This window comes from Crassostrea angulata, chromosome 4 (genome assembly GCF_025612915.1).
Source record: "Crassostrea angulata isolate pt1a10 chromosome 4, ASM2561291v2, whole genome shotgun sequence".
NCBI lineage: Eukaryota > Metazoa > Mollusca > Bivalvia > Ostreida > Ostreidae > Magallana > Magallana angulata.
In genome coordinates, this window is record NC_069114.1 from 21,542,558 (window position 1) to 21,557,623 (window position 15,066).

General features: G+C 32.1%; 2 protein-coding genes across 2 annotated transcripts; one reads left to right on the forward strand and one right to left on the reverse strand.

Annotated features, from left to right (window-relative positions):
* Window positions 1-46: 46 nt before the first annotated feature.
* LOC128179727 (armadillo-like helical domain-containing protein 3) lies at window positions 47-11,236 on the reverse strand. Its single transcript, XM_052847271.1, has 27 exons — window positions 11,141-11,236; window positions 10,573-10,699; window positions 10,228-10,284; window positions 9,679-9,744; window positions 9,484-9,564; window positions 9,041-9,148; window positions 8,831-8,923; window positions 8,562-8,636; window positions 8,262-8,348; window positions 8,022-8,078; window positions 7,746-7,789; window positions 7,476-7,536; window positions 6,752-6,798; window positions 5,963-6,038; window positions 5,666-5,747; window positions 5,416-5,520; window positions 5,192-5,250; window positions 5,003-5,068; window positions 4,828-4,897; window positions 4,627-4,687; window positions 4,348-4,436; window positions 4,133-4,218; window positions 3,748-3,874; window positions 3,301-3,376; window positions 2,967-3,045; window positions 2,694-2,810; window positions 47-1,268 (listed from the first exon to the last, which is right to left on the reverse strand). The coding sequence occupies exons 2-27, from the start codon at window positions 10,696-10,698 to the stop codon at window positions 1,179-1,181; spliced, it is 2,085 nt and encodes a 694-aa protein (XP_052703231.1). The 5' UTR covers window position 10,699; window positions 11,141-11,236; the 3' UTR covers window positions 47-1,178.
* Window positions 11,237-11,402: 166 nt separating this feature from the next.
* On the forward strand, window positions 11,403-14,790 carry LOC128179730 (swi5-dependent recombination DNA repair protein 1 homolog). The gene is made up of 4 exons (XM_052847275.1): window positions 11,403-11,542; window positions 12,918-12,973; window positions 13,342-13,833; window positions 14,380-14,790. The coding sequence occupies exons 1-4, from the start codon at window positions 11,407-11,409 to the stop codon at window positions 14,569-14,571; spliced, it is 876 nt and encodes a 291-aa protein (XP_052703235.1). The 5' UTR covers window positions 11,403-11,406; the 3' UTR covers window positions 14,572-14,790.
* Window positions 14,791-15,066: the final 276 nt, after the last annotated feature.

The window sequence follows — 15,066 nt, forward strand, 5'->3', positions numbered from 1 at the left end:
TAATCTTCCTTCTAACATTTGAACCAAACAATAGAGACTTTTACACTCATCAACATTTATAAAATACATGCATGACCACAGACTTTATCTATTGCACTGAGGTTTAATATTATCAGTCTCAATATCACAATACATTTATGCATACATGTATTTAGACAGCCTACTGCCATGCATAACAAATAAAGACAGGTTGATTCAATACTATGTACATCTACATAATATAATACAGAGTGCTTCCCATTCATAGTTTGACCAGATGTGAATAAGATTTGCATGTATGAATAGTCAACAGAGTCAAAAGCTAATGTACATGTAAATGCATTTATTTACATATTAACCTGTAACAGCCATAACTCACAAAAAAAACATACATAAACCAATGAACATCTCTGAACTATTTTTCATAAATAACAACTACCAGTACAGGTATATTATTAAAGCAATGACCTGTAAACTGAATTTTCCAAGTAACATTTTCTATCAATCCAGTATCAGTTTTCATAGAAAACAAGTTTAGTACTTCATTACTATCAAAGGTACAATTCACATACAATCTGAATCATAAATAGGAATCACAAAAAGAGAAGAAAAGACCCGCTTGAAAGCCCAATGGTAAATATGCAATGTCTATGTGTCTTATATTCTCCAGTATTGTAACTATGTACAGACTAGTACACTGATTAGAATGTACATTGTTTTTAATTGATACAATTACATGTATGTACACAAAATGTTAAGAAGGTTGTAACATTTTTGCTTTAACATTGGTAGCAATAATGGCCATTAAATTTCGTTTAAATACATACAACAGTAAAAATAACAAGTTTTGACATTGTGGTACTTTATAACAGTATTGATTATTACATCTTTTGATGATATTCCAAGTTGTTTTGTCTATTATTGATACAGTTTCTTGATACCAACATCAACAGAATTCTTTAGGTACATATGGCACCGATAGTTGAAACCCCAATACACAAAAAATGTACAGTGCAATGTAAGAAAAATAAATATGAAACAGTCATCCTTCTCTCTCTCATAATGAAGCCCAACAAATATTTAATGAACAATGCTATTGTTATTGTACCGTCCGACAAACATCCACCGTTTTCTGTGCGGATCTTCACATCTCGCCCAATCCCACCAGTCCGACAATCTTCCACTATTTTTTTGGATCCTCACATCTCGGACACACTCTGTAAGACGTGCTGATGATACTGGCTTAGGTTGCTCACACTCTTCCTCACATCCATCACGACCGCTCGCACCTACAGGGAATCAATCAGAACATCACAACATGTGTACAAGCTCTATAGAGTTAATTGCTAAAGCATGTCATTAAAGTGATTCATCAGCACATTATAGTCAATGTACGAAAGTCAACAAAGCATGTACTACAGGTAATTAATCAGCACATAATAATCCTTGTAAATTATCAACTTCGTAATAATTACTAGCGCATGTGCTACAAGTGATTTATCAACATCATCTGTACCAGGTCAATAGGATCATTACTAGTACATGTTCAGTTAAGGTATACGTTTACTCAGAATGAAAAAAAATTCCACTGATGATAATGAAAAACCATCTATTGTGTGTTAAAGACCTATCATGGTAGTGCTATTTTTCACTTTCAAAAAAGTAGGTCAATGACCTACTTTTTGAGATAATGGCCATTGACTATTTCTTTATATTTTAAGTAAAGTCCCTAAAACTTTTTGAGTATCATTGAATTTTTCTTAATTGTGAAAATAATACAAATTGCTAAACTCTTTTAGAAATTAAATACAGTTTATGAATATCAGTAACACTAAACAGACACAAAGCATTAAGTTTTCATTCACAATTTTTATGAATATTCCAGTCCGAATTTCCTCTATCAGTTTTCAAATTCCTTACCTTTTTGATTCAATTTTACGAAAAACTGAATGATGATAATACTAAAACATTAATAGCATTAAACTAGGTACATTGACCTTACTCTGCAGGCATAAAAGTTATATGAGGTCAATGATCAAAATTTTGGGATATGGTGTATTTTATCGTTTTTAAGCAGTTTTCAATATTTTTGTAGTGTGTGCCATTCGAATATCTAAACAAAATAGTGAGATAAAACCAGCAGAAAATGTGCAAAATTATGTTGACTAAAAGATAAAATCTTCACTTTCAATATGACAGTACTACCAAAAAAATTTCAGTGAAAAATAAAATCTGAAAATTTCAGTCCGAATTTCCTCTGTTTTGCTAAAAGTAAAACTTTGTTTGAGCCTAATTGCATAATGTAGTAAAAATACTAAATGGTTTGTCAATAATAATTCATTTCATGAAAACTTTTAGTGTTTAGAACAAATTTTACTCATGACATTGAACTTTGTAAGAATCCGAATTTTAGAACTCAAACCCTGAGTAAACAACGTCCTTAAGCAATAATGTACCATATTACATGCATATTTAACATGTTCAGTAGGTCATAGTTTGCTCCCCCCATTCCTACCCTTAATGTTTTAACTATAATCAACAAATGAAGATTAACTGCAAAAAAAAAAAAAAAAAGACAATTTCCACGTTTGGTGTCCAACAGTCTATTATTATATAATGTAACGATCATTTTGTTGAACAACTCTATCAGGAAAATTACACAACAATAAGCTTTTAAAAATCCTCAATTTTATAATGAAAAGATTTTGACTCACTAGATTGGTAAAGAAAGCGTTTTCCCTTGGTTTCTCCGAGTATCTCTCGTACTGATCCAAGCTGTCTTGTAGTTTAAGTGTAAGGCTGTCATAGTTGGCTCTCACCACATCAAGAACCTTGTGACAAATAATAAAAGTACCATACAAAATATAATCAAAGAAATGCAAGTAACTATTGAAGAAAAATTTTCCAGGGATACTTTATATAAAATATTGTATCTAACATTTAAAGTACAAGTAGTAATGTTGTTGATAACCACCACTTGGTTTTACCTGTTCCTCGGTGAGAGAGGAGAGCTGATTGGCTGCTGCCCAGGAGTCAACCTTGGGAGAGAAGTGGTTGATGATCGCCCTGAGAAGAAAGTTATGAAGCAGTAATACATTTTGTACAAGTGCAGTTTGAGAAGTTCTCTCCTGTTATATAGACACTTAGCAAATTATACCTGCATGTCCAACAGGTTTTCTTGAAATTATCAAAATATTTACTACATGTATTTCAGTTGAACTTACATGGTAAATATTTGGATATTTTCTTGAACAGTTTTTTTAAATATGAATGTTCAAACCACTTTTTAAAAAAAAAAAATATAACACAAACTGAACTAACTTGACATTGACCAGGTGATTGGTTAGTCGGGCAGCAGATTCTTTGCTTTCGCCATCACTGGTGGTGTACCTTAATGCTGTAAAAAAGACAAACAGAACTTTAAAATAATATGACCAGAAACAACAAATCTATCATTTATCAATACACCTGTATTTTTCAAGATAACTAGTAAGGATGTACAAGCAACTTAAAAAAAATTACTAATAAGGATGTGACCATAAGACATCCAATAGGGATGTAACCAAAAGACATCCAGTAAGGATGTAACTGCATGTTATCCAATAATGATGTTACTAAAAGTTATCGAGTATGGATTTAAAAGCATTATATCCAATAAGGATGTAACTAAAAGATATTCATAATAAATGCTATTGAACTCATTTATTGTAAAGTTTATAATTGTATTTGTTTAAAGTTGTGCAAAATAATTTCTATGATGGTGCTTACCCATGGAGTAGAGATTATCAAACACTTGGTGCATCCGGATTATCTCGTAATACAATTCATCGTAGCTGTTGGGATTTGGCAGGAAGGTGTCACCATAGGTGATGAACAAATTGAAGATGTTAACTACCTATAGATGTGAAACAATTTCAATTGCAAGAGCACTGAACTGTATGTAAATAAAGAAAAAATAATTCTATAATATCTTATATACAAATATGTGTATAATTTTCCCCATGAAAATGTGTATATTTTCCATGTATAATACAAATGTAAAGTTTTTGAATATGGTACAATAACATATATATTGATAAAAGCAATATGAACTATTCAGTACATGTTTGTGAATTTTGACAACAAAATGTAATTTACCAAGAGAGAAGTTTACCTTGGATGACAGGTGAAAAATGTTATTATGCTTCTTCAGGAGATTGGACTCGTTAGACAACAGGTACTTCAGGAGATTAATAAGAGCTGAAAACAAATGTACGACTATACTTTACAAACTGAGATATGTTAAAATGATTTTTTTTAGGTCATTACACTTAGCGTAATTGCTGAGCCAACATTTATAACAGTTGAAATAAGATCTTTAACACACACCAGTCCACAGCTCTTTCCAGGGATACTGCAGACGAACTCGACACTTCTTCTGATAACACAGGACTCGCTGTATGATTCCCAAACATCGGCTGAAAGAGATCATGCATATGTATTGGGCGTAACTGGTAATAAGTATGTTCTTTTCTTTATGCCAACCAATTGATATGATAAGGTAAATTTCATAGAAAATCTCAGTTTTAACAAAATGATTGCAACTGAATATGCAAAAAAAACCCAAGGCTTTATTCTGTAATAAGAAATCAAATATGATCCACTTACTTGTACAGCTCTAAAGGAAATGACTTCATCATGTGACTCATGGTAAACTCAACCATTAAATCTGGAACAAATTAAAACTAAAACAGTGAAACACCCTATAGGCAATATTTCATCTTAAATTCAGTTATCTTTTTGAGCAAATTCTTAACTCTCTACTTGGATGTGGAAAGTGATTGTTGAAATAATTGCATGTATTGTTACCTAATAGGGCACAAACAAGTGGGCGAGAGGGTGTGTCTTTTTCCACTTTCATTTTCCGATGTCTCATTGGCTGAAAGTCAAGAATTTTGAGATAAGCCCTCTCATTGTTTGATATCCCAATTTTTTGTACATGTATTTGATATGACAGTGTTATCATTGTAAATAATCTACCCACCATTCTGTGTAATGTGACCCGGAAATTGATGTTTACATCATGCATCAGAGAGTTAGCATACTGGTCCTAAAATTTAAAATGAAAACTACCGTACTAGTAGTTTGTCTTCAGTGATTATGAAAATACTTAAAACAGATTTATATTATCAAAGATCAGTAATGGTATCTATTTAAAAACCCCTTTTCTTACCTCTGCAATGCATGTTAGAATAACTAGACAAAGTTTGGCATTGCTGTGTTTTGTTTCATCTGAAAAAAAACCCACCATTTTGTCAAGTCTAGATCTTCCATTAACCAAAATCACAGAACTACATGTACACAAATATTATGCATAAAAAGCAGGATGCATTAATATAAAATATAAAGAACATCTACACAGATTTCAATTTGTATGTACAAGATTTTATGCCTGACCTTTTGTATCCTGCATCATGATGGAACTGTACTCTAGAAACGTCACCAATAGGTTGGTCGGGTGACTAGACTGTTCCAGAAGGGCTTTGTCAATTTTATGCAGTTCTAAGCAAAACACAACAATATACAAACCATTTACCGTACATGTAGCATTTACTAATACTGTAGCATTTAATTTTTTATGTTGTATTACAATATATAAATGTCTTTCAATCACAACATTTGATGAATGGGATGGCTCTGTTCCTACCTGGGGCGGGGTCGTTAAGGGGATTGGACACTGGGACCGTGGGGGAGGAAGGGGGTGTGGTCGGTGTTGATGGGGTGTGAGTCTGAAAAATTTGAAAAAAAATTACATGAAAGGATGACAGCTATATGAAACATGCAAGCAATGCAATAATTTTTTTTTTTTTTTTTTTTTTTTTACTTATAATCTTTAAGAAGTCACTTTCCATTAAATAGTCATAAAAAATATGGATATATAACTATAAAATCTTGTGAATTTTGATATTTATTCAGTGCCATTGAATCAATTAAATCCTCTTACATGAGTGAGAGCTGTGATAAAGTTTCTGTTTAGGTGAATGGCTTCATACAGTGCTAGTAGAACTAAATCGTTTGCCCTACAAAGAAAAAACAAACTGATCTTAAATAAACTTTCTTTCCAGTGTTTTTATAATTTCTTCAAGTTCTGTCTATCAAGTTGGTATTCTCTTTTCATATATTAAACAGCAATGCACCTCTGATGGATTTCTGATCATATTTGAGTTGAGGAAACTAAAAATGTTTGAAAATACTGTAAATTTTAAAGAAAGCCAAAAAAATAACTATTAAAGACTACAATTTTTAAGGAGTGATATATCTATATAACAATACAGTAATTTTATATTATCTGAAAGATAGTGTTTAAATCTGATGAAAATACTACCAAATGAATATTCTTCTTTCAAACAGAGTTTACTGGCCAACAATTCAATTCTGGTGTATTCAATACCGTATACCGGTATATATTTTTTATTCATAGATGTTAAAGGATCATTTATATACATATACAAAGCAATTTCACCAAAAAAAAAAATCATTTATGTATGAAATTAAATATACATGTAAATGTATTTGTTATCAAGATAAAGATGAAATCAACCTATTCATTTTTATCCAAGGGTGTCAATTAAAACTACGATATAAGCAATTTTTTAGTACTAACTGATACATGTATATGTATCAAAAACACGAAAGTCAAAGATATGCATACATAGGTATATCTTCAAAACAAATAAAAGTTATTTTCAGTACATAGATGTAAATGTACCATACATATAAAAAGAATGCATACCTTACAGCTGAGATATGCTTTTCATCTGGTACAAACATGTTTCCAACCTACAAAGACAATTTTAAGAGTTACTTCCCTTGTCAGAAAACCAAGACTTCGACATCCTCTAAATCAATTTTTTTGGTAATCTCTAGAGAGAGTAGACATCTAAAAACAAAAGATAAAAATGTAATTAAAATAAAATCCCAATAAACTTAGACTTAATCAAAACTTTATGAGAAAATAAAATTTGATTTTTTCATATAACATTATCAAGGTTCAGGTTTTTTGCTAATACAGATCTTTCAATGACCAAAATTAAATGAACTTTCCTCATTTTTCAAGTATTTTGCCACTTTTTTCAACCATAATTTAATTTGTATGAATATGTGTATTCTGATGTCATAATTGGTATGATTGACAGAAAATTCTTCAGAAAAAATTGAATTTTGCATTCCTATATGTTAATTATTCCTCCTGATGAGAAAATAAATGTCAAAAATTTTATAACCAGAAATGACACCACTGATTGCTTGTTAATGAAACCTTCTGGTTCTGTTACATGATGACTGGTGGGGACATGCTCCATGCATGAGACATGCCGCCGGCTTGTTACGCTAGGCATGTGTACCTTCTGACTCAACACAGAACCTTCATTAACAATAACTCTATCAAAATGATAATTTATTCCCAACCTGAAATTAATAGAATAATTTCATCACAATTTGCCACCAAAATTAATTACCATGCTTGCAAATGCAGAAAACCAGCCTGCTTGAGCCTCGGTACTATGACAGTGGTATTCCCTGTAATTGAAAATAAATATCGGTATATGTTGGTATGTACCAAAGTATTTCACGTGTAATATCTTCATACATTTCCAATGTTGTCCAATAAAAAATTTCAATTAAATGACAAATTATTTCATCTAAGTTGGCATTTATTTTAAAAATATATTGAAAGCACAGTAACTTTTTATACATGTACAAAACAAATATGTGTGCAATATACCTACCTGTTAAAGTCTGATAAAGCTCCCAGTACAACTTGGGCATAACCCTGAAACATACAGCAAATAATTAGTGTTTTGTTTTTAAACAAAAAATGGAATATTATATACATGTAAAATATAATTTCAGGTCGCTGAACAATAGAAAAGTTTCAAAACTATTACCATGAGCATTTTACTGCAATTTTACACTTAATATAGCTATTTGGTGTGTATTTTTCCTTTAATATATTACTTAAATGAAAACCAAAATTAACAAAGGTCTAGTCCATGCATACTCACAGTCAATGCTAACTCGTCATCCAAAATGGAAAGTTTAACAATGTAAGGATTTGCCGACTGAAATAAAGATGAAAAAGACACAATTTAAGTATGTAACTGATTACTGCAAATCCCAAAGCTTGTGATGTGGACAATTTGATCTGGGTATGATCTGGGTCTTATATCCTTATAAAGTCTTGAAAAGAGGAAATTAGTTACCCCAGTACAGGTATAATAAACGTTTCAGTGATTAACGTTTACCTCGTATTTCCTATACTGCACCAGCAGAGTAAGGACCTGCACAGCATCACCTCCCAGCATCTGTCTCAGGTTAACATCTCCTAAAATCTAATGGAAACCGGAGATGTAAAAGTCGATCTACACAGACATATTTTTTTCTTCTAATCTGTTGGGGTTTTCGCAAAGTCAATACAATATGGTGATAAACATGATAAGGACAGAAGAGTGGACTGTGCCATAATTTATGAACCTTATGAAATAAAGTATCAGACCACCATTTTCCTTCACAGGAAGTACTACAATGTACTTTTGTAGTGATACCTGTATTAGGGACTCGAAGACGCTGTTAATCATGAGGTACTCCAGTAAAGTGTTCAGACTGATGTTATCAGCTGCCTAATAAAGAAAGAATTTCATATAAACAGATTGAAAGTGTGTACATGTACACACAATGTGCACAAGAAAATTAAGCATTTAAAATGTGTGTATAGTTCAAAGTCCTCCAAGAAAGGTATATTAACCAATTCTCATCAACATGCATTCATTCAATTTCCTAATTAAGATTTATCTCCAAAGATCTGAACACTTACTGTTGCTAAAACCATAATGAATCTGAGAACTTGTTGCTTTAAAGCTGTTGGATATTCTCCATTGAGGATTTGATTCAAATTTTCAACCAATTCCTTATATAAAATAAAAGAAGTACACGTGTTAATGAATGATTCCAGACCCAAGGTGTAAATCACAAAAAAATATCCATCTGCATGATTCTATCTTATCCATAATCAAGGAGAAATTACCTGCATAACAGTTTCTGCAGCATCAAAGCCAATCAATATATTGATAACATCAAATCCAAAATCTCCAAAATTCTTTCTACATACCCCACGAACTAATGCCGCCATTGTCTGGAAAGAAAAACAACAACAGCAGGAAAATCAGTTTTAAGTTATAACTGCCCTCATTAATCTTTCTATTGTTTTATATGTCAAATAATCTAAAGTATGTCTTCACACAGCTTTCCCATACATGTACTTGGTTTCGTGCTCATTGCACGTACTACAATCTCACTGTAATTTTTGCATGCATAATAGTTGCACAGTAGGTATCAACTCTAACAATAATAGTTCATGTAATGTTAAAAGATATGAACATTGCAAGAAAATGCATTCCAGTATCTGAGTGAAGTGATTAAGATCATTTCATGATGTTGTATAATCCTTTGTATGACTTAATTACTTACATAAATTGCATTGACTACTCGTATGGTATTGTCTTCCTTTAAAGATTCCACAGCTCTGTAAAACAGAGCATTCAGATTTTCCTGCAAAAAATAAACAATGTTTTACAATTATTGCATATACACAAAAGAAATACGAAGTAGGAAAAGGTCAAATATTCTGTCATTAATTGATTTACTGTGGAAATGATACTTCACCTTTAACATCATGAGTCCTTCTCCACTGACTTTGTCAAATTCGCTTTCAATGTATGGAATGTTTGGCTGTAAATCAAGGGAGGAATTAAATTTGTATGAAAGATAAAAGCAACCAATTTCTAATATATTCATGCAGAGAAATAATGCAAGAAATTCAACTCTAAACAATTGTTCTCTATAAGCCTTTGTACACTGTTCAGGAGCCAGTGCAGTAAAATTTTTCCACACTTCAGTAAAATATTCAGTGCCAGTTAAAATTTCTCTGCACCAGAATAAAAAAAAAACCCATGGCCCCTTATCTGCAGGTATATTACAAGGTCTGCATGAAAGACATTACTATCTGAATAATTGTTCATATAACAAACATTTTGTTAATATATTCAGTATTGTTTATCCAAACATTTGGTCTTTAATGCTGTCTTTACCACAAATAGTCATGAATATCGAAAAGAGTTATAACATTCTTTTGCTAAATTTTAAAAGATGAAGAACTATAGTAAACAATAAAAAAAATTATGAAAACTAAAATCTAGACATAGCTTACAATACCTTAAGCAAGAAAAATTCATCCCAGAAGTTGGGGTTGCCTGAAGAAGGGTCCTCTCCCTATTACCAGCAAAGAAACCAATAAATATTACAGAATTAAATGTAATCATATTCTTTAAAATTAAGTTAGAAGGTTGTATGAATCTGAAAAATCAGATCTATCAATCAGTTTCTTGTTCTTTTTTAATGAAAGTGTTGATTCTAAATCTTGTTCTTTACTAATTTTCAATCTAAAGTTAAAAGAATATTTAAAATGAAAAATTAATTTGTCATGAAATGATTTGTAACTTTAGATTGAAAATTATAAAAACAACAATACCTTAAGTAACATCAGAAATTGACTAATACCTGAAAGAATGCTTCATATATCTGAACAATTTTCTCCTTCAGGGCCATTTTGTTTGAGGAGCCTTTGCGTAACAGTGCTGCGTGTCCATGGGTACGTTTAAGGTCCGTTGTAGCCTCTTGACTCATTCTTAAACAATTCAAATGTTTGCAAATTGTACATGCTTTGAAATTAAGTGAGAAATTGTAAATCAAAATTCCAAACTATAACTCACTTTGTAACGTTATACTTCAGTATGTAGATATTTAACATAAATTGATAAATAATGACCATACTCCTTTACCTGTTTACAGTCTAATTTAGATTCAGTGTAGCGGATGATCTGATAACTGGGTACAGACTTTGTACAAATTACAAAATACCTATGATTTAACTTTCTTATACACAACAACTGCCGGTGTGAAATTATGTATTTATGATTATCATAAACTTAAATAGTCACAAAACACGTCTTATGCTACAGTTCTAAGGCATAAATTGGATCATAGAGAAACTCATTAATCTTTTGGTTGGAAGGCGTATGCAAAAGAAAAGCTATTCTAAAAGCAGATTATTTATAACTAAACTTACATATAAGAATTTTCTTAAAACAAAAGTCTAAATGATTTTCTTTGGCTTAGGTGTCTGCATCATCTGCAACTTCCTGTCTAGGAGGATGTTCTAAAATTAAAGTGTTGTATACGGAAAAACGTTTTCCGGTACATTTCCTAATAAAATAATTATAATCAAAGATAAACAATATATAAACAGTTAGTGATGTTGTGCGATACATGTAGTAAGTTACTTAGAAAATTGTGTTTTTAATACCCTTAATGGATGATTTTTAATCATCGAAAATGTGGCGTCAGAAAAACGTTTTGAAAAAGGCCATGCATAATGGACTTAACGTGTTTCATATTAACATTGATTTTTGCGGCAAAGTCAAAAATGAAAACAGATTTCAACATCGAATATTTCAAAAAGAATGCACAGGTTAGAAAGATACATTTCAAAACACAATTTTGCATAATGAGTTTAATCTTCGAACGCCAATAGGCATTGGTCAAAACACCAAGCAGCTGGCTAATTGTGGCCATGTACTATATACTACAGATGTCATGGATGTAATTTATCAGACATACACAACATGTAATCAAATATACTATGATATGCTGTGAGAGTTTTGTGACACCAGCCATACGCATGACGTTAGTATAATGTTTTATATGTCAGACTGGATTGATTTTCTAGATGGGAGAAGTCAGTCAATCGTATGTTTGTGTTCAAATTGGCTTGTACTTGTATATAGAGGGAAAAGGTTCGCCCCGTTTAATTTTCGCTTTCGTTGTCAGCGGTGAATTTAAGAATTCCAATGTCTCAAATTTATATTTCTTTTAATACAACTGAATATTGGGCGAATTTATTGATAAGACTGTGCGAAGCCATTTGCAAGCGTTGTAGGCCTAAAATAACACAGGTGAAACAGTTTAGGCAGAGCTGTTTGGTGGTTTGACCCCCATTTGATTGTCAAACACTTTTATGGTATACTTACGTGTATTTTACCACCATATGGAAGTAATTTTTTGTTCATTTGTGATTACATTTTTCTGAAGACAAAGGCTTTAAGCGCATGATATTTACCACTGGGGAGAGTAACGTTACTCTGACATTTCTTGATGGGACATTTTAAAAAAAGATTGAAATGAAATACATGCCAAAAGTCACATACATTAATGTACATTGAATTTATGTTTCAATCTGTCTTCAAAAAGATCAATTTTATTTAAAATACAACATGGCCTCATTTCTGGACTCTACTGTCAATATTCCTATAATCTGGTCAAGTGAAAAACAATTGCACTCATTTGTTTAGTGTATAATACGGTATACATTTGGCCTGAAACATCATTTGTATGTTATTTTTTTTATACTGCTTAAGAAAAGATTAGTCAAAAAGTAGGAGAACATGCAAATACACATATATAACATGCATGCCAATTAATTAAAAAGTCTTGGATGTTACCTTTACATATGGTACAGCTTTCAACTTACTAAGCTTCGTTACACAAGACTACTGCATCAGGGAATTTGGTCATTTTCTAATTCTTTATTTGTAGTATATACCGTATTAGCAATCAGAATGGAAATTTTGGAGCCAATTTATAAGTTTAACTTGTATTCAGTATTGCCATACCAGACTTAATTGACAAATTAGAGAGTCCTTCCCAATATCTTTAACTGCACAATTCGGAAAAAAACAGTAGACAACACTATACCATGAATAGTGGAAAAAATTAAATTGTGATGAATGATGATACTGTAGATAATTACATAGCAGGCAGTTTGTATAATTGTATCTTTTTTTCAGAAGATAACATAATGACAGAGGAAAACCATTTGACCCCACATCGCTCCGCATCTCAGGTAGTCTTTTGACATGTATGCCTCTATGAATAATCATGTTACAATTATAAACAGATGTACATGTAACATGTACAATGTTTTTACTTAAATGAACAATGTAACCGTAAAACATGGTTATAATTATAGCAAACATGCTTATAATGAATTGATGCTTACAGCGAAGTGATTTTTATTCCCTGTGACCTGATTACTTGTTGTAAACTGGACGGATATAACGAATTATGCTTATAACAAAGCAAAATCACCCGTCCCTCGGACTTCGTTATAAGCATGTTTTACTGTATTTGTTATCACTACTTGGTATGTTTTACCTATATTTTGTATGATAATCTGTAAAAATGATCTGATTTTTCCATTGATGTTCTCAGATGAGCTCTGGTTTGAAAGAAAGATTAAAACGATGTGGCAGATACCATTCCTCTCCAGTGATGGGACAGAATGCACAAAGAAGGACACATTTCACCTCCCCTCTGCTAGCCACTGCTGAGCAACATGGCACCAAACAGACTCTTAAGAAAGAAAAAGGTGAAGAACAAAGCCAAGTTTCAGTCAGTGCGAATTCTAAATCTATGGATGTCCTTAGTCCTTCATACTGTTCACTTGACACAAAAAAACTTCACACCTCTGATCCTGATTCTGGACACAAGACCGCTGTGTCGGGATTAGTTAGACCACACAGATTAGACTTTTCCCAGGATCACCCGGTCTGTGACAAGATGGCTTCCTCTAGTATTATGAATGAGTCTGCCGACAGTGAGACACAGGAGCAGGGTAAAAGGAGACAACAGCTTCAGGCAGCAATAAAGGAAAAGGAAGATGTGCTGAGGAAGCTGAGACTTGTCCAGTTTTATGAAAACAAGGTTTGTAATTTCTCAGGCCACTGCTTGAAATTGTTTGAATTAATGTGTATTGCTTTTAGCAAGGCCAGTTCACAAAAGGGCAATTGTACTGTAAGTTTTCAAGTTGTCAAATTAGCTTTTGAATTTCATTCTAATACAATTGGCTCAAGAGACTAGTAGTTTTATCTGTTATTTGGTAGATAGTTCTCAATGATATGTGAATACAGTAACAGTAATACTGGTTGTCTCTAGAAATTGAAGTAGAAGGAAGAAATAAACAAGTAGAAGGGGAATCAGGGGGTCTAGCTTATAGCTAGATTGTGTTTGAAATGCAATAATAGCCACTTATATATTAAGTCATTATAGGCAGAAAAATTCCCAACCCCCGGCCCCCAGCCCCCATTCATGCACACTGTAATTTAAAAATTCCCAACCCCCGGCCCCCAGCCCCCATTCATGCACACTGTAATTTAATGTTTAATAAATTTAATACATGGTTGAATTTGTTTAATATAGATATATCATTGCAGAAATAGACTTATATTAATTTTTCTCTGTTTTTTTTAGCATGACCTTGGAAAGATGGAGGAGTTGATAAGAAAGTGGTACCAAGTTTGTCAGGAAGGGCTAGTGGATCTACTGAACCTGATGCCGGAGCCCCGCCCCGAGCTGACAGAGCTGATAGATCACCTGGGCATAGACCACAGTATGATTGGCTATAACAAGGAGGACCAATCATTTACTGCCTACACAGAATGAAAATGGCCACTGTCATGTCCCACACTGCAGAGAAAGCTTTTTTATATTTATGTATGAAATACTTGACTTGATTCATTTTTTTGTTGTTGTGCATTGTTGTTTTTTTAATTTGTTAATTATTTTACGTGCATACAAATAAAGAAAATGTTACTACTTCAGAAGAAAAATTTCATGTTTTTATTTTTTTTGACAGATAAGATTGACGTATAAATTATTCAGTACAAGTAAATAGTTCCAAGAAAAAACTACATGCATTTTGAAAAGTGTAGATTTTTTCATTTTCACTACAATTATTTATATACCTATCATCACTGAATGCTCAGTATGACTAGGGTACATGTATAAGAGTCAGTAGTGTTAATATGGACTCCAGTATGATGTGCATGATTTTTCTATTAAAAAAATGCATACATCTATAGAGTTCTCTTTTTGAGTTTAATATATATGAGATCTTTTATCATTCATGAATACACATAATTATGGTAAGATAAACGG

Bases quoted from the DNA above. Each gene is read 5' to 3' on its own strand.
- LOC128179727 (XM_052847271.1), bottom strand. From the start codon at position 10,698: ATGAGTCAAGAGGCTACAACGGACCTTAAACGTACCCATGGACACGCA. The intron at 10,285-10,572 runs GTATTAGTCAAT...TGCTGGTAATAG, and splicing joins TATATGAAGCATTCTTTCAG to GGAGAGGACCCTTCTTCAGG. The intron at 5,069-5,191 runs GTAAGAAAAGGG...TTTAAATTTTAG, and splicing joins TTCTAACATGCATTGCAGAG to GACCAGTATGCTAACTCTCT.
- LOC128179730 (XM_052847275.1), top strand. From the start codon at position 11,407: ATGTGGCGTCAGAAAAACGTTTTGAAAAAGGCCATGCATAATGGACTT. The intron at 12,974-13,341 runs GTAGTCTTTTGA...TGATGTTCTCAG, and splicing joins CACATCGCTCCGCATCTCAG to ATGAGCTCTGGTTTGAAAGA. The intron at 13,834-14,379 runs GTTTGTAATTTC...TGTTTTTTTTAG, and splicing joins TCCAGTTTTATGAAAACAAG to CATGACCTTGGAAAGATGGA.